Source organism: Pleurodeles waltl, chromosome 9 (assembly GCF_031143425.1).
Source record: "Pleurodeles waltl isolate 20211129_DDA chromosome 9, aPleWal1.hap1.20221129, whole genome shotgun sequence".
Classification (NCBI taxonomy): domain Eukaryota; kingdom Metazoa; phylum Chordata; class Amphibia; order Caudata; family Salamandridae; genus Pleurodeles; species Pleurodeles waltl.
Window position 1 is genome coordinate 1,135,586,060 of NC_090448.1, and position 19,796 is coordinate 1,135,605,855.

Below are 19,796 nucleotides of genomic sequence, written 5' to 3' on the forward strand. Positions count from 1 at the left end.
CAGACGGCTGCAGATCGAGGGATGCGAAATGTTGCCGCTATTGTGCAACAGCGGCTGATTGATCGGCGGACCGAATTTTATTTTAAAGGAAAGAAATCTAAAGAAAAGAAAATGTTCTCGTCGGTATAGAGCGGCATGCCACTCAAATCAGAATGCGCAGAAAACCACCCCGATCCCTCAAAAATTCATAGCAACTACTTCTTCGTGCCGGAAATGCTGGCCGAGTTCTGAGAGAGGGTGGGTTATCGCCACACTACCTCTCTGGAAACACCCAGTGTGATGAAAATCCCATGCAAAGAGCTCATCCGCAAGAGGTGACGTGGGCGAGCCGCTGGAACCACGCTGAGGCCCGACTCTGGCCCAGCTCCAGCCAGAACCTCGAGCCCATAACGAGCCGAGCTTTCATGAGACTTCTGCCTGCCACCCTCGAATTACCCTCAGACACAAGCATCTGAGGAAAAGGAGACACAAATAGGTACCCATTTCTGATTGAAACAAAGCGAAAGCAGAAAATCTGCACTAATTCCTGATTCTCCACTTAACAAAATTGTGAGATCTTAGGCAAATATTTTATTGCACCAATCCTCCTTTTTCTTTACTATCACATATGAGAGCATCTTTACATACATGAATTCAGAACACCAGCTGGATAAAAACCTATTGTGTTTAATGTAACAGACTATAATGTTACTCTCTCTGGGAGAATCTGGGCCACACAAAGGGCTCAGGGCAACCGTCTTGCCTCTTGGTTTACTAAAGGTATGGCCGCCAAGGTGGGGGTCGGGTCAGATTGGTTCTAAGTTCATTTTAAAGATCTACGTATTGTACCACTCATAGGCACACCTCCATCCCGCACATACATTCAGCACGCACGCTCTGCTCAGTACTGCATCGTCCCTGTACTGTATTCTTCCCAGGCGCACATATACTCAGCGCAGAAATTCCACGCATGCGTTGCGCGGCACTACACACCAAACCGTTGTAGAGCACGGGTCAGTTAAGCACACAGCAGCGGAACTTTGTAATGAGTGAGCCTGCAGGTCTCACGCTACTGACACAAGTTAAAAGGATCTGTTCACTCCTAATCCTGATCATTCAGGTGTCCAAACCCCAACTAGACATCACTGAAACAATGCTCAAGCTGATGCCTAAAACAAAGTCACACACCTTTAAACATAAATTTAAAAGGAAAACCCAAACATTTCTAATAACAGAAATTGACACTCAGGAATGCAAAACCGAAGGTTTTTGAGAAACGACGGCGCATTGTGGAATTTCAAAACTCGAATACGCATCATCATCATCATCGAAAGAAAGGACCATTGTGGATTCCAAAACATCATCAGGTACCATTATACAAAGGGACATTCAGGAGTCCAAAACTGAGCTAGAGAGCACCAAATAAAGACACATTTTATAAAGAAAATTGTAATCAGCCAAAAGTTAATATGGGAATATTTTGGAATCCAAAACTCATCTGGACGTTTGAGCTGTAGATACCACTGAGATAAAAAACAACGGTGCTATGCTGGGGAAGCTGCGGCCAAAGGGCGCATGAGGGGTGAGGATAATAGTGGAGGTGCCTGTACCAGCTACATGAAACAAAGGTACCTCGAAATCTGTGAGCATCCAGGTTATTCTCTACAGTTTGACGAAGAAGATCACGCCATCAGCAGGCACTCATTCGCGTTCTCATGAAGATCTTCCTGGCGGTGCTGTGTGTAATTATCTGCCACCTCACTCATGCTGTGTGTCCACAATCATGTGTGGCTCACCAGGCTGGAGGCCTTGGGGAGCAGGGTTGGATCCCTTTGAAAATACTTGCCTTCTTCAACCTAGCAAAAGTAGGTGAACCCTTGGACTTTAAAGATGGTACTTTTTCTACTCAGGCTACCAACCTTCATTGCTCTTCCACTTTTTTCTTTAGTCATGAAGTATATCTTTACAGTAGTAGGCGGTATCTGCTTTTAAAATATGCATGTTTACTGCTTATGTCACCTACGTCTATTCATCCCATTTGACATTAACTCATTTGGGAGCATCTCTTTCCTTGTACACCTTGCCATATGGACTAATGGTATTTCTATGATGGCTTGAGTACAGGCACAGAGTGCCTTGCTCAGCTGCACTTCTGGCTAGGTTGGCGCTATGTAGTCCCTCTATCCCCATTCCCAAACTGAACTGCTTGCATCCCAGTCAATCCAGGTAGATCCCTGCATTATCCCATTTCTTGTTAGCAGCCCACAAAACTTTAAAGAGTGTTTGACCCAGCTGCTTCAGTATGCGTACGAAAAGAACTAAACACAAAATAGAAACCATTAAGCATAAGAGGACTCATAGAGAAGATAAATAAAACCATTATTAATTATAATTTGCTCAACTATCTCACACCCCGCTCCTCTATCACACTGTTGGGTGCTGCACCCCAAAACAAGATAAGGGCACCCGCCTGGTCACTCATGCAAATTTCAAAACACTTCCATATAGCGTGCTACACATCTCATAATGCACATCAGCAACTCCCAATGCTTTATATAGCACTGCATAAATATAAGAACACACAAAAAACATGCTGGATGCCAGTCTGGGAATTTTATTTATGTCTTTGGTGCTTTTGGTCTGTGTTGATTCCATTCACAGGTCACATATTGGGAGATATGGGGCAAAGGCGTACAAAGAACATGCTTTGCTCAAAATCGAACTAAATTTGGAAAAGTAGGCAGGCAGGGAAGTGCAGGTCTTGTTGTTTCAAGGTCCATATCTGTCCCACTACACCACATGGCAGCGACTGGACATCTTTCCTGTGATGCAAAATCCAACATGTCCCAGTCCTGTTTTCTTTTCACACACTTATTACTAAGCTTGATTCTAAGTACTTTCTGTTCAGAAAGTGATTTCCCAGGGTCATGCAGTTTGTTTGCAAGAGGAGGAATGATTGTAGACTGTAAGAAAGTGGCTATTCATTAGGAATGATGCAAGTCCTTCACGAGTAATAGGTCCGCAACCTTCTGTCTACTGGGAACCAAATACCCTATTGTAGCGCTTGACTCTCTCAAAGTGGCGAGGTGTAGCGGTCAGTGGAGGCTGTGTGGGATAGTACTGCAGTCCGTAGGCATGCAACAGACAACGCTCATGAAACCACCGCCCAGTCATTCCTTTTCCTTATAAAATGACAAGTAATTTATTGCACACACACTATACTCAATACTACACACTGATTTACAAATATATACATGACGGACGGCAGTTTGAGGTACCTACGGCGACACTCCCCTCTCCCAACTGTTCACATCCACAGCAAACCCTGAACCCTAAAACAACAATAACCCATGTATATACACATACATACATACTAGACAAAATACAATGGAGTGTGGTTAGCCAAAAGTAGGCCTATTTTTGGTCAGGGTGTCACTGCATTAGTAAAAGTCAATGCATGTCATAATAAACTACTGCAATACAATTAAAGCTTCTACGGAATGTACCAACGTGCAATGCCATTCGTTAGGGCATATACTGACTCACTGTGAATTTTGAAATTGTCAATAAAGCATTTCAATGTCCATCATTAAGATATGTGATGATTCACTGTTAACTTTGTTTTTGTTAAAAGCATTTCATCTTTTCAATAAACTGTCAGCGTGAATCTTTTTCCTATTTTTAAACCAAGGCACAAGGACATCTTAGGACCCGCCGACAGGGGCCCGCACACACCAGAACCCTTGGGTAAAGGCACAAGCACCAGGAGCGCTTTTAAGTCAAACAGATATCTCCTGGGGTCACTAATTCAATAAACTGGGAGGCTTAGTGAGCCTTAAAAATAGTTGAAAGGGGCACTCATCTGGTGACTGCTGTAGTTCTTTCAGCCCCCAGAGTGGGTTTCAGGTTGTGAGGGCTGCTCCCCCCGAGGCACCACCAGGACAAATATGCAAGTTTTGTAGCCCTTTGCAAGGGCTAATGGGGTGTTTTATGGCCCGGCTGATCAGATCACTTGGGCTTATGGGGTAATCCCCTGCTCTGCACCTTTTATTCTTCCAATATTTATCTATTTGGTTTTTTTCTTGTTATCAATGCAACCTTCTGCTGCATTTTTCTTTTTTCTCACAGGCCTAATGCCCTTACCCCTCCTATGGATCACCTGGCATGTGGTGGTCTCTGGGGACTCGCGGGGAGCCCACTCCTGTGCAGCCCGGCTGGAGATCAACCAACAGCTAAATGTTTGTCTACCACTGTAATTAGAGATTTAGATATTATGGACAACAGGGTAGGTCAGACTGACCATGGCGTTCTTCAGTTAAATTGTCTTGATAGAAGAGCGGCCAGCCTCCATGCGATCCCCAAGGGGCCCATGTACCTGACCTAGGAGGGTCTCCACATTCAGAAGTTTATGAATCCAACATATGATTTCAGTGATTTCTTACATAGGCCGTAGGAGTAGAGTTTTTTTACTCTCTTAGTGAGGGTCAGGCACAACAGGTCCTGAAGAATCGCCACCTGATCCGTGTGACTGTATTAGGTGAGAAACATGTTGATCATGACTAGCAGTTCTGTAGTGTAGGGAATACCCGCACAGATCCATGATATCTAAATCTCTAATTAGACTATTAGACATACATTTAGTTGTTGTGAGGGAACTAGATCATTGTTTTCTGTACTTCCCCTTTTTGTTTTTAACCTTGGCAGGGGGTGCCAGGTTGTATCAAAGATAGTTTTCTTGGACACCTTTAGCCAATTGTAGCAGTTTTCCCAGCCCCTCGCACATCCACCCACTACCGGCATTCTTTCTTAAAAAGATGTAGACATTGCAGTGCCGGCCTGACGAGGAGCATGGCCTGAAGATGAAGCATGTCACCCAATGGTGAGTGAGGACTACTAGTTCTGTAAGACTAATACATTTGGTCACTGAAAAGAACCCTACCCTAATTGGTGGAATGGAGTCTGTTCTTTTGGGGCAGTGCACCTTATTTCATTTATAGGTTCATGCAGGGAGATTGATGCACTGGGCCACATTATTCTCCCTAGTTTGATATCCCCCCCCAAAAAAAAGTTTGGTATTGTTTTTAATATATTCTGTGCACTTTAATGGTTTGTAATAACCAAATAGAGTTAATGAATAAATGTGTCCTTTGCACATACTGTTCCCATGCAAACGTTGTGTTTAGTCAAGCAAGCTATTGGACATGCAGTTGATGCACTGAATAAAAACAGCTACAGTGGACAGAATGTTTAATTTTGTATTCCTGTCCACACTAAATGTTTTAAAAAAAATGTAAAATGCAAACAAAAAAATTTTTTTTTTTTTTAATCAGACAGGCGATGGGAAGTCTGTCTCGTTCATCTTACCTGGACGTATGTTATTCTTCTCTGGACAAGTTCCGTCAGATCTTTGGCCTCTTTTTCGCGCCACTCGCCCGCTCCATCTGCTTGACTGAGGTAGTACAGATCTGTCATTACTGACCTGTGAAAGCAATCAACAGCAGACCGCTATCAAACATTGCCACATACAACACAGGAGCACAGCAAAGATGAGTCTATGCATGTACTTCAGAAGTGATGTTATTTAGCAGGAGAACCGCTCTTTGAGGGGTCCTGATCCATTCCAAAAGTGTGAGAACAGCTGCAGGTACAAAACACATTGTACATTAGGTGTGAAGTTTCCATTGTGAGTTTGTTAATATAAAGGTATTTCCTAAAGAACATCATGGAAAGGCTGGGATCCAACTGGGACGAGATGCGGACTTAGCTTTACTTTTTTAGACAGTGGCATCGTTTAAAGTACCACGTAATAGCATCTCAGAATGGGCTTGTTGTGACTGTGGTTCCCAGCAGCAGCACTTTAAATCTCAGCACTTATCTTTGGAGACAGACATTAGGCGGCCACTGATTACAGTTGTTGGAGTGTAAGCACACTATGGTTCTTGGGTTCTCAGGAGTAAGAGCTCTTCAGATTCAGTGACTATTCAAGTCATGATTAGGCCTGGGCGGAGTTCTGCTAAGCGGAACTCCGTGAAGTGCCGAAACTCTCTACCATGCTACGCGGAGATCCGCGAGCGCCAGAGTTTGGGTAAGTTGAGCAGTTCGTGCTGATTTTCAGTGCCAGGGGTTTCTCCCATGCTGTAAAATCAGTGCAAGCTCCGTAACACAGAGTGCCAGAGAGAGCTAACTTCTTTCTGCCGCTCAAGTAGATTTTTTACTCTAGCAGCAGCTTTCTCAATGACATGCCGCGACCACCTGCGTTCAGAAATCTCGCTAGCGCTTGCCAATTTAGTAATTTCTCTTGTGAGCCGCGCAAGAGAAAAAACTCTGTCCCGCATTACTTTGTGGAGTTTTTCGGAAGTCCGTACAGAAAACTCTGTGTACTCCGCCAGCGGAGAAGAATTCTTCATCCACCCCTAGTCATGACGTTTTGTTGAGTGGGAATGAATGAAGTTACAAGCTGGGTTAAACGGTGTTACCTGTATCTTTTTATCAAAGCAATTGGGCACTTGTCGTACGCCTATTTAACTATCAATCTCTCCTTCTTCACATAGGAAAGAGGTGGATTTATATTTTTTGAATGTGGGGGATATGGAAAAGGGTGTTTCTAGATTGGTAGTAAAAACAAACCATCGAAAGATGGGAAGAGAATTGCCTGGCTGGGTTAGCGCACATGGGAAATTGGATATAAAAAATAGCTAAGGGTGTTAACAGGATGGCTTATGCCCTTCAACAATGATAGTAAAAAGGTTGCTAGTTGAAGAAAGGGGTAAAGTGTATTAGCCCTGGGATCATGCTTGACAGACAGTCAACAGGGAGTTCCTTGATCAGGTTTTTATTGCAGAATCAGAATTAAGAGTGACTTTGCGGAAGATGGTGACTTTTTGAAGGAGCAGCAGGCTCCTTTATAACCACTTCTTAGACCCCTAGCTGTTCAAAAGTCTTAGCTATCACAGCAACCAGGGTTAGGAAGGTGCTTCCTGCTCCACCACTGAGGTGATGTTCAGCAGATGTGACTGTCTGTCCTCATTCCTGTTCTTGTGTGGCTCTGTCTGTTTCTCCCCATTCTTTGTGTCACCTTAACATTGCCTTTCTCAGCATCAAATGGACACTGTTGAGGGCTACCAGCCACTAACTGATCTCCAGATACTCAGTCAGTCTGCAGACTTTGCTACCGCCAATATACATGGCAACTGTGCCCTACATTATTCAGTTCATCCCTAGATATTCCCTCGGTCTTCACCAGCAGTACTTCCTCTCCATTTCCCTTACACTGCATCTTGCAGCACTTCCCTGGATCTGACTGGTGGTTTCATGCACCAAGAGTCTGGCTTCCCACCTCCCTACGAGTTAGCTTGCTTTTGGTTTGTTTGGTTTGGTTTGTTTTTTTGTTCAATATACTTCATGCTTACTTTTCAGTGTCCAGCGGTGGGCTGATGTGGTATTGTAGAATACACTGCCTTCAGATTATGCATTTTATTTCCCTGAGGACCCATATGTCCTTGTGTAAGTATGATGTCAATGCAAGTGCTTGAGCTTCTCGTAAGAAACCAGTTTATTATCTCTAACAAAAGCTTTGCAGTTTGAGACTTATAGATTCACATGCTTTGTACTATTTCACATCTAGTAACCAGGTCTCCAAATATTCTAAGTAAATGTTTTTATTTTGGGCGTTGACTACAGGCGGAGTCTATGACGTGCATCACCTCCATTTTCAGATTCTTTTACTCGTGTTATTGATTAATGGGGTTGTGAGTTAAATAAGTAATCACTGTTAAGTAACCACTGTTTTCCCCTCCACACCTAAACAGAGGAGTGGGGCTACATGTGAATCTAGAAGAGCCTCAAACCGGAAAACTATTATTACAGGTTTAGTTGTTAGTTTCTTATGCAAACTCAACTTCGTCTGTAGCAGTTTTATTCCTCTTATGCGCAAGTGGTACAGTTTTGAATAAATATCTTACTACTGTCATACAGGTCTTAATATTCACTGCCTTAACTGTGCTTCTCTCCTTGCCAGAATATCTGCATAGTAATGTTTGATAAATGTGTGTGTGGAGGACCATGTTGCAGCTGTGCAGATGTCCTTAAACGAGATGTTCACCACAAATACTTTTGTTACCCCCTTTTTCCTTGTTGAGTGTGCTCTTGACTTAAAGTCAATAATTTTTCATGCCCCTGTATAACACATGCAAGTTGTCTGTACAGTCCATCTGTCTACACAGCCATTTGATAATGGCTGGGATTTCGACTGTAATGTGTAATCCACAAAGAACTGGAGCCTTTCTGCTGTCCTTTTCAGCTTCTATGCAGTACACAATACCCCTTCTGACATGGTGTAGTGTTTTTGCTAGTGTCTTTGGAAAAAAGCAGGCAGTTGAATTCTTTGATTCACTTAAAAACTGGACACCTTTGGTCTAAATTATGGCTAATTACCATCCTATTGTTATGTACTTGAAAGCATGGTTCTTGTGTAATAAATGTTTGCAGTCAACAAAACATAACATAAAATAACATAACGTTTATTTGTAAAGCGCACATTCACCCAGAAAAGTATCTTGTTCCTGAAATATCTGATATTTATTAGTATCCAACTCAATGGTACTCATTTGACATACCTCAGAAGGATGAAAGTATTAGTAGATTGGCCAGGGTTTGAAACAGTGACTATTATATCAATCACAGATCCATGCAGTTGCAGTGGCTGCATTAGTCCACTGAGTGATCAGAACCTGCGTAGAAATGTGCTACTGTAAAGGCAGTGTTTGGTATTACATGTTTTAATGTGGCCTTGTGTAGTTCTTCAAAAGGTTCTTTTAGTAGCTGTAGTAGATATATCAGTTTATGATTTTGTATGGGTGGTGGAATTGTGGATATTTTTCTTAGTCCCTTCTAGGAATCTTTTAATGGGTGGTACCATGAATAATGTCTGTCATCCGGAAGTCTTGTGTGTGCCACAATAGCGGAAGGATGTACTCTTAGTAATGTGTGTAATAATTTGCAGCCTAGCAAGTGAGGTAGGTGATGGACATATTGGCTTTACTGGTTATGTTGTCCATTTTTCCATGCACCATGTTGCACAATCTATACAGCAGCAGCCAACACTATGGATGATGAAAGGCTGCTAAAACTGCTTGTGCACAGAATGGGCTTTCCTGATAAAGTCCTTAGTTGTGTTTCTTACTGCCTTCTCAACGGCAGACAAGTGGTCAAAATAGGGAACAATTGCTCCTCAATATCAGCATGATTTGGGATCACTATCGAGATTAAACTCCACCCTATATGAAGACATCACGTCTAAAGATTATCGGCACCTTGAAGGCTTGCATACTAAAACTTCCAGCCTGCATCTCAGGCATGTTCCTCTTTAACAGAAAGAATTCTTAAGTATCACCCCCAGGAACAAAAACAAATTGGACATATCCCTCAGAACAAACTATCTTTCAAAAGCTCTCTGCCAAGGGTGTCACCAAATGCGAAACCCCTAGGTTTCACTATCGAGAACACTCTCACTCTAATCCCGGCATCACTAGATTGGCTCACCCAGCTAACCACTTTCTTTAAGCTCTGATGAAAATAAAACATCTGCTGACCCCTACCTGTATAAAAATTGCAGCACATTGTCTTATCTCATGCCTTGATTAAGGCATGGCAATTCTTGCAGAAGTTTTAGTATCTTCCTGCATCCCCAAGAAGGCAGTTTTTCAACACGACTTGATCTCTTCCATGATATCCAACCACATGACCCCCTGCACTGAAGGAACTCCACTACACTGTAGTGATCTCATATGTAGCCTGGAATGAGGTATGACAGGTATTCATGATGCCACCACAGCCAGCAATCTCATCACCTTTCATACTGTCAAAGACTGAGACATCTGGTGTAAGCAAATTTGTTTGTGCATTACCAGAACTTTCTTCCCTGTGAGTACTTACTGGTAGCACAGTTTTACAATTCAAGACTGCCCGCAGAAAGATTCTCTGCTTGGTTGGGATTGTGGGCGATTTCTTTATGTTGCTGTAAAAACCCAGGTTGTGTCACAGCTGCGTCACTGTTTTAATGTTCTTCTAGGATTGATGGAATGGATTTTCTTTTACCAGCCAGTAAGCATAAATGAACCAGTCACTCATCCTTAACATCCAATGCAATAACTAAAGGTTTATGTCTGACGCAATAAACAGATAAAGCGTGTAAGTTCATAAGGTCCTTTTGCAGTGAGCTCTGTTCCACAAAATGTTTTCCTTTTATTATCTTCCAGTTTCAAACTAACCTTTTCAGTAGTCTCTTTAGGGTCATCTGTGAACAGATTCAACATATACATGAATTATTTCAGCATTCTTCGAATCCCTCCAGACAAACATTCAATGCATCACATTAGAACATATGACATACATCCACACAGCACAGATATTATACACAACCTGCAAAAAAGCACCTTCCAGCAGCACCTGGCTGTTACTAGCCAAAAGAAACCCTGGAATACATACCATGATACAAATAAAAAATCCCTCAACTCCAAACGACATGTTAGAAAGACCTCCCAGCAGACACTTGCACACAACCTGACACCAACAACTTTTATTTGGTAAAACACTGGTGTCCACCATCATACACCTTTTCATACACAAATATCCCACCACAGTCAACAAACCATCTGAGACCACCCAACATCCTCACACACAGGGCAAAGAACTGCCACCCTCCATCATATATCTCTCCTTACACAACTATCCCACTACTATCAACAAAGCATATGTTAGTCCAGACAACATCCTCACACACAGAACAAAGCAACGCTGCCCACCACCATATTCCTCTCCTCAAGCTAGTATCCCTCAACAGCCAAACATTTTGCATCACCTCACAAAGAGAACAAAGCTCTGCAGGCCACAAGCATATACCTCTCCTTTACACTACTATCCCACCACTGCCAACAAAGCCTCTTAGACCACCCAACATCCACACAAAAAGAACAAAGCACTGCCGCCCCCATCATATATCACTTCTTACACAACTATCCCACCACTGCCAACAAAGCATCTTAGACCACACATCTTCACACACAGAACAAAGCCTTGCTGCTCACCATCATATTCCTGCACTATACAGCCAACAAACATTTTACATCACCTCTCATACAGAACACAGCACTGCAGCCCACAGGCATACACTTCTTGTCACACAACTATCTCTTGCCACAGACAAGAGAGTATCTTATACCACATCCTCATGCTCAGAGCACAGTACATGTGCTCCACCTGCTTGCTGAAGAACTGTCGTTCCAACACCACGCCTCTTACGCAACCACACCTGGCAACACTAATAAAACGCCCTAATAACCAGACATTGAAACTGTAAGAGATGGGTCTTTAGCTTCTCGTGGAATTGTAGAAGAGGTAGAGTCTGCCGGTCGGTGATGTTCAGTGCCCGACCAAAGGCCCGGAGTCTCGCCTTCTCCTTCCTGCATTTCTTGACTCTGACAATGCTGTTGTCCCTTGTGTATGCTCCACCCCGGCTCCCTGGGGCTCGATACTCCGAATGAAGACCATTTGCGAAAAGATGGATCCTTGAGGACATCACTAGAGACGGGTTGGGCTCGGGTCTGAAAGAACTCATGTAGACCAGTGTGCTTCGGTTTCACTGAATTCTGGTACTTTCAATTGAAGTGGGATTGCTGTTTGGTCTGAGGGACATGATAATTGTGCTTATGCTTTTAACTCGCCAATGCACAGTGTACAAGCAACTATACACATAGTCATGGAATACTTAAGGCGTGCGCCTCCTCCCCATTCCCCCATACAAAAAAACCCTTTTCCTTTAGTAGGGTCAAATGTTTAGGAAAAACTCAGTTCCCAGCAGCATAATTAATTCAATTACTATATGATTAATTAACGCAGGGGTGTACAGAGAAGCCTAGAATATACCAGCCGCTACCACTGCAAACAGGATGCGGGCAGGTTCATGCCTTGGCACCGCAGAGGAGCTAGGCAGGGTGTGCACACCACCTGCACGCTTTCCTTGATTAAAACATGCAATAATATTACAATGCAACCTATTGATTGGGACAAAAATCATTTAAGTGACTCGCTCAATTATGATTTCTCAGGTGCTGCAGGAGTTTACTAGAATGAGCCATTAAGCAGTCAATTTCTTTTGATAAATTAATCGTTATGGGGGCATTTCCTGTAATTAAGCATGATACAGACTGCATTTTACTGAACTGCACACGGTCTTTGCAGAGGGTCATTTATGGAGTCCAATTAGAGGTTTTATGCAATGCACACTGATGTCGGGTTAAATGCAGACTGAGCAGAATGCGGATGGGTGAGGAATCAGGCACCTGGAAAAAACACGCATCCCTAAATCAATAATTCTTTTAAGTGTAGAAAAATGAAGGGCTAATGACATTTGTTCCACATCCCGAGAGCCGAGGAGGGGCAGTCACCCCTGATCTGCCATCCAGGCCACTAGCTAGCAGAGAAGAGAGAGTTGGGGCTCCCTGACACCACTGTGGGATTTCTTGGGCTGAGAACACGAATTGTGGCCTTCTGGCATTACAATGTTGTCTGGTGGCTAGGTTGTAGACTTTGGAAACTAGGCACTTGGTTATAAAAACTAGCTTCCCCTACATCCCCTCAAATGTTGTATTCCTGGGCAAATAACTTGTCTACCAGTGAAACTGGCCAGAGGTGGTTTATTTTCCCATGCGCTCCACAAGAACATGCATTCAAAGCAACGAAAGTGACAAGCTGTTACATCAATACATTGTGGAAGGATTTGAAGAGGCAAACGACGCCAAATGTTGGCAAATGCTCGTCTTTGGAGAACCGTGGGAGATGTACGGGGTTCTCGAGTGCCATCAGGGTTCGTCCATGAATTTTCTTCTTCAGAAAGTGGAAATATGATGTATGCTTTAAGAGGGGCTCGTGCTTCGCTATATCTCGGTAAGGAAATTAAAACAGTCAATGGGTGCAATCCCTTGCAGCCCCTCTCGCACCAGTGAGGGATCCACATTTACAACATTACACGGAACCTAGCATGAAATGGGAATGGGAAACTGACGAGGCGTGTGGTTTCTATCAGCTCACTCTTTGACTACAGTGGCCCATCAGGGACACACAGAGTTACCAAACTTGGTGTTGTGAGCGAACACATTTCAGGTCAATGAGCAAGGAGGAGTTGTGGTTCCCTACTCTGCCCAATGAGTGTCATTCTCACTCACATACATTTGATATAGGAAAGGCATTTAGTCCACACTTGCAGCCTTTGTGGCATTCATACTAACAAAGTAACATATCATCAGCTCAACAGGCTTCTAGGTACCAGTGACCAACCTTAACACAGTCTGAGGATCCCTGTGCCAAAAGGGCCACTACTCCAGTCAATACACTCAAACCAAGTGAAATATGAAGGATGGGGGTACAGTACCCCAAGTCTGGCTGAGAAGCTACTTTTAAATGCATAAATAAGCTTCCACTATGGAGCAGAATTATTTGTAAAACTGGTTGTCGAGGTCACAAGGCAGTTTTCTGTAAATTGGCCTATGATACACAGCAGGGCCATTTAAAAATTTACCTTCAGAGTGGTAATGCATTTTAATTGTGCGTCTGTACTGTATATATCAGTAGGCGGCAGTAAACGGGGTGAACCGACTAAAAACAAAAGGGAAATGGAAAGTGACCCCTAAGCTCAATGAGAACAAGGAACAAGAACATATAGCCTGGGTAAGTAGGACAACAACTCATTCACTAGTGCCATCCTGTTAACATGAGGCCTGTTTCAAGGTTACTCAAGCTTGGATCCTTATAACTGAGCTTTAAGATGGAAGGCTGTATAGATGAACTAGATATTTTCTTATATCTTTCGAAAACATACAATAGAATCGTGTAGGGTTTCCTTTGGGACAAGCTCAACACACATCAAATGGAAAATACAGCTAATGGAATTTCCCACAAAACAATTTGTTCCTAAGAGAATCACTTGGGGCGCTGCACTCTTGCGGTATACACAACATCCATGGAACGACTTGAGCTACGCTTTATGTTAAGTATAGTCTTATTTCATTGTGATGATGCAAAATATCACTTTACAGAAGCTAACTGGTCCCTCTAATCAGCTGCTGAAAGAAGTGACAAGATTGCCCAGACAGAGTAAACATCCCCATTTAATGTGCTGGGTGAAGTGCTTTTGGCTGCTACAGGACACAAAACCTTAAATGTTTAAAAATAATTCAATTAGAGTGGAGAATGGCTCTTTTGTCATGATTTTTTGTTCCACTGTAATTACCCATTCATGTTGACATCATAGACACTGTTCACATAGTTAAGATTATTTCAACAAGCCGGCCAAACCTTAGAAATATCACAGATATGCTTCAGCCCTTTTCAAGCTTCTGTGTCTTAAGTTCTAAAGTACCTCCTAGTGAGGCACATACGAAATACTGTCCTGAGAAGCTGTTCCAATGGAATGAGGTGGTGTACTACTGCCACATAATTTAGTGAACCCTACCACATAATGTAACCCTGTACTGCCCTATAACTCTAGGGGCTCCGACTGGAAATAAAGTTTAGCTTTGTTTTGATAAAAAAAAAAAAACATTTTCTGACACCTACCTATTCAAAAAAGGAACTCCACCACACAATAGCAAGTTTCGAGCTCTAAACCGCCAGCATGCAGTGATTCAAGCAATCAGTGCAACACAGATGACCTCTGAATAAACTAGCTTACAATCAACAAACAAATCAACATTTTCCTGTGAATAACATCCATAGCATTAGTTCATATATTGTGCCTCAGAAAACCATTTTTCACCCACCAATATTCTCTACTTAATAATTTTTGTTAGAGGCCTAGCTGGCAGTGACAATTCCACACATTCTGCTAATTCGTTGTAACAGCCTTCATAGGTCCTCCTTATCAATAAACAATGATAATAATTTGGATTCTCAAACAGTATAAAAAGGGGACTTCTCCAATGCACATTTAAAGCATGCTTCATTGCCTACTCTTAAATGATGAAACAAGTAAAGAGCTTCTTTAAAAATCCAAGAAACCCTTAATGTACAAGTTACTTACCTTTGATAACGAAATATCTGGTAGAGACATATTCTAGTTGCAGATTCTTTACCTTAGAATTTTCCCCCAGGCGTCAGACTGGATCCGGAGATTTTTCTTCAAGCAATACCCTTGCACGTCGGTAGGTGGCGTCGGTCGACTCCGCAGGTGTCGTGGACGCTGTGATGACGTCGGGAGTAGTACATAGACGCCGCCCTCGCGCAATGACGTCAGTTTCTTTTAACGACTTTCCATACCAGAGCGCAGAGCCGCTAAGAACACTGAGATTGGTGCGCCAGAGTTAAGGACCTGAAAGAGGGAATCCCTGTCCCTAGAAATCAGTTCGCAAGCGGGGAGGATGGGTGGGCGGTAAGGAATCTGCAACTAGAATATGTCTCTACCAGATATTTCGTTACCGAAGGTAAGTAACTTGTACATCTGATAGAGACTTCTAGTTGCAGATTCCTTACCTTAGAATAGATACCCAAGCAATGCCATCCTCGGTGGTGGGCTGCAAACCAAGATCATACTAGAAAGTCCTGCAGGACCGAACGACCATAGTAGCCTTCTTGACGGCCCTGACTATCCAGGCAGTAATGCTTAGCAAACGTGTGCAGGGAAGCCCACGTAGCTGCCTGACAGATATCCAGGACACGAACTCCGCGTGCTAACGCAGTGGATGCAGCAGCTGTTCTGGTAGAATAAGCCCGCAAGCCTTCAGGGAGGTTGCTTTTTAGCCAAAGCGTAGCACATTTTGATGCAAAGAAGCACCCATCGAGAGATGGTACGCTTTTGCACTGCCTTCCCTTTCTTCACACCCACATAGCCAACAAAGATTTGATCGTCCACCCGGAAATCTTTAGTACGATTGAGGTAGAACACCAATGCTCTTTTTGAGTCCAGACGGTGGAGTCTTTCCTCCTCATGGGAAGGATGTGGGGGTGCGTAGAAGGTAGGCAAAGTGATGGACTAGCCTACATGAAATGGTGTAACCACCTTAGGAAGGAAGGAAACTCTAGTGCGTAACACCACTTTGTCAGGGTGTACAGACAAGTATGGAGGCTTTGAAGAAAGGACCTGAAGCTCACTCACCCTGCGAGCAGAGGTGATAGCGATGAGAAAGACAGTTTTGAATGTGAGGAGCCGCAAGGCACAATTATGCATAGGCTCAAAGGGGGTACACATCAAGTAAGTAAGTACAAGATTAAGATCCCACTGAGGCATGATGAAGGGAGTGGGAGGAAATAAGTGGGCGAGCCCTTTTAAGAACCTACTCACAATAGAAGATTTAAAGAGTGAGGGTTGATCAGGAAGCTTAAGAAAGGCAGAAATGGCAGACAAATACCCTTTAAGGGTGCCCAATGCAGAGCCCTGCTGGGCTAAAGAAAGAATGAACAAAAGATCCTCTGAAAGAGGGGCAGAAAGGGGGTCAACAGATTTGTTGGTGCACCATGCCACAAATTTATTCCAACAACAGGCGTATACAGTTTTAGTCGATGGACGCCTGGCTGCAAAGATAACATTACAGACTTCGGGTGGAAGGGCAAATGCCGTCAACTGTTGCCGCTCAATCTCCACGCATGAAGGCGGAGGTTGGACAGGTTCGGGTGGAGAACCGTCCCCTGCTGCTGCGACAGAAGATCCGCCCGAAGAGGCAGTCTGCGTGGAGGATCAATGGACATGCTCAATAGCTCTGGATACCACACACTTCGAGCCCAGTCCGGAGCCACCAAGATAACTTGGGCCCGGTCATACTTGATTTTCTTGAGAACTCTGGGCAGAAGAGGGATAGGCGGGAAGGCGTAAAGGAGGCCGGAGTTCCACTTGAGACGAAAAGTGCCTCCGAGCGAGTGCCGCCTTGGAAACTCCAACGCGCAAAATATCTGACATTGCGCGTTCTCCCAACGGAGGCGAACAGATCTAACAAGGCTCTCCCCACTTAAGAAAGAGATCTTGAACCACCTCCAGATGGAGATGCCATTCGTGATCGACAGTGCGTCAGCGGCTGAGTTCGTCTGCTCTGGCATTGAGAGAGCCCGCCAGATGTTGAACCATCAGGGTAATGCCCTGATGTTCCAGCCATGTCCAGAGGCGTAGTGCCTCATGACAAAGGGTCCAGGACACTTCCCCACCTTGTTTGTTGGAGTACCACATGGCGGTAGTGTTGTCCGTGAACACCTGCACCACTTTCCCTTTGAGAGAGGGAAGGAATGCTTTCAACACAATCCTGATCGCCCGGAGCGCCAGCATATTTATGTGGAGTCCTGACTCCGCCGGAGACCAGAGGCCTCTGATCTCTACCTCTCCCATGTGGCCGCCCCACCCCAGAAGTGACGCATCTGTCACTATAGAGAGATCTGGCTGGGGAAGGGAGAGGGATCTGCCGTTGACCCAATCGGAATTCGAAAGCCACCACTGCATGTCTTTCGCAGTCCCCTCCGAGATCTGGACCATGTCGGAGAGATTTCCCTGATGCTGCGCCTACTGGAACTTCAGGTCCCACTGCAGAGCCCGCATATGCCACCTGGCATGTGTTACTAGCAGGATGCAGGAGGCCATGAGGCCCAGCAGCCTCAGAGTCAGTCTCACCGAAACCCAAGACCAAGGCTGAAAGATCGGAATCATAGTCTGAATGTCTTGGACTCGCTTTTCGGGAGGATAAGCCCGAAACTGCACTGTGTCCAGAACAGCTCCGATGAAAGGGAGCGTCTGAGAGGGAGTCAGGTGTGACTTTGGCACATTTATAGTGAACCCCAGCTGGTGCAGGAGGTTCGCTGTAGTCTGAAGGTGGGAGACAACTGTCAGAGGCGAAGGTGCCTTTAACAGCCAGTCGTCTAGGTAGGGGAAGACTGAGACCTCTAACCTGAGCAGATGAGCTGCAACCACTGCCATCACTTTTGTGAAAACCCGAGGGGTGCTAGTAAGGCCAAGAGAGAGCACGGTAAACTGAAAGTGCTCGTGACCTACCATGAATCGTAGGTAACGTCTGTGGGCAGGCAGGATGGGGATGTGGACATAAGCGTCCTGCAAGTCCAACGCTACCATCCAGTCTCCTGGGTCCAAGGCAGACAGAACCTGAGCTAGGGTGAGCATTTTGAACTTCTCCTTCTTGAGGAAGTAGTTCAGTTCCCGAAGATCTAGGATAGGATGTAAGCCCTTGTCCTTCTTTAGTATCAGAAAGTATGGGAATAACAACCATGACCTACTTCTGGCACAGGGACCCTTTCTATAGCTCCCTTGGCCAAGAGAGCCGTGACTTCCTGGCGGAGAGGCACCAAATGATCATCCGGAAGATGATGGAAGGATGGTGGCATGTGTGGTGGTGCAGATTCGAAAGGGAGGGAGTAGCCCTTCCGAATGATCTGCAAAACCCACCCGTCCGTGGTGATATGTTCCCAGTGGGGCAGGTGATGACAGATCCTGCCACCAACTAGGCGGGAGTGAGGGGGCGGACTAGGAGGGTTTGGAGGCTGCAGCGGGGGCAGAGGCGGACTGGACAGACCTCTGGTTCCCTGTCCCACGGCCACATGGGATTCCGCGTCCACGGCCACGAATAGGCTGTCCAGCGCGCATGGCCCGGTGGCTGGGTTGAGGACGTGACAGGGCGCCCCTTCCGTGTCCACGAAAGAGACGAAAAGCGGACTGTGGTGGGCGTGTGGCAGAGGAAAGACCAAGGGACCGAGCCGTAGCCCGGGAATCCTTGAATCTCTCCAAGGCTGAGTCCGCTTTGTCTCCGAAGAGACGAGTGCCATCAAAGGCCATGTCCATGAGTGACTGTTGGACATCCCCGAGAAGCCAGAAGTACGTAACCAGGCATGGCGCCGTAAGGCCACTGTCGTCGCAACCGATCTGCCCGGAGAGTTGGTCGTATCCAGCCCCCAACGGATAGTGAACTTTGTAGCGTCTCTCCCATCTTTCACTGCTTGGGAGACAATGGCACAGGCCTCCTCCTGTATCTGCGGCAGGACTTGCGCAACCGTATCCTTCAGTGAGTGGGAATAACCGCCCAAAAGACATGAGGTGTTCACAGACCGCAGTGCTAGGCTGGAGGAAGAAAATAACTTCTTACCAAATTGTTCCAGCCTTTTAGATTCCCTATCCAGGGGTGCGGAAGGGAGCACGCCAGAAGAAGAGGAAGCGTGGATTACAAGACTCTCAGGCGTAGGATGTTGGGACAGGAACTTTGGGTCGTTCGGCTCCGGCCGATGGCGGCGAGCGATAGTCCTGTTCAAAGGAGCCCCTGTGTTGAGTTTGGACCATGTACCCTAAAGGACATCAGTGAGGGCCACATTGAATGGGAGAAGGGGTTCCGAAGTAGAAGCCCCAGGCTGAAGCACCTTCGTCAGGAGATTAGACCTGACATCCACAGTAGGTAGCTCAAGGCCAAGGACCTCAGCCGCCCTACTAATCACCATACTATAAGTAGCTCTCTCTGCCGTAGCCACGGTAGGAGGAGACAGCATGCCAGCGTCAGGAGAAGTATCCAGACCACTGGCTTCGCCCAAGTCCTGTGCCCAGTCCATAGTAGGGTCATCCTGGTATTCATAAGGGTCCAGGGACCCCTCCAATTCCTTCCCATATTTGTACCCATAGGAAAATAGGTCTTAATCCGACCTCGGGCGAATAGGGCCCACCTAAGCCGATGGCGGCGTCGGCTGACGCCGCTCCAACTTCGAGTCGTCGGGGATAAGAATTGGGTCGACGTCTACAGTGGGCACCACCGACGTCGGGAGCATCGATAATTGACCCAGCGCCAGAGAAGGTA

At 45.2% G+C, this 19,796-nt stretch overlaps 1 protein-coding gene across 2 annotated transcripts in view; it reads right to left on the minus strand.

The window, feature by feature from the left end:
* The window catches only part of FUT8 (fucosyltransferase 8), a 584,495-nt gene that overhangs the window by 196,115 nt on the left and 368,584 nt on the right, over window positions 1-19,796 (minus strand). For both annotated transcript variants that reach the window (XM_069208896.1, XM_069208897.1), the window contains one exon: window positions 5,344-5,458. In XM_069208896.1, coding sequence (XP_069064997.1) covers window positions 5,344-5,458 — 115 coding nt within the window. The remainder of the gene's footprint in view (window positions 1-5,343; window positions 5,459-19,796) is intronic.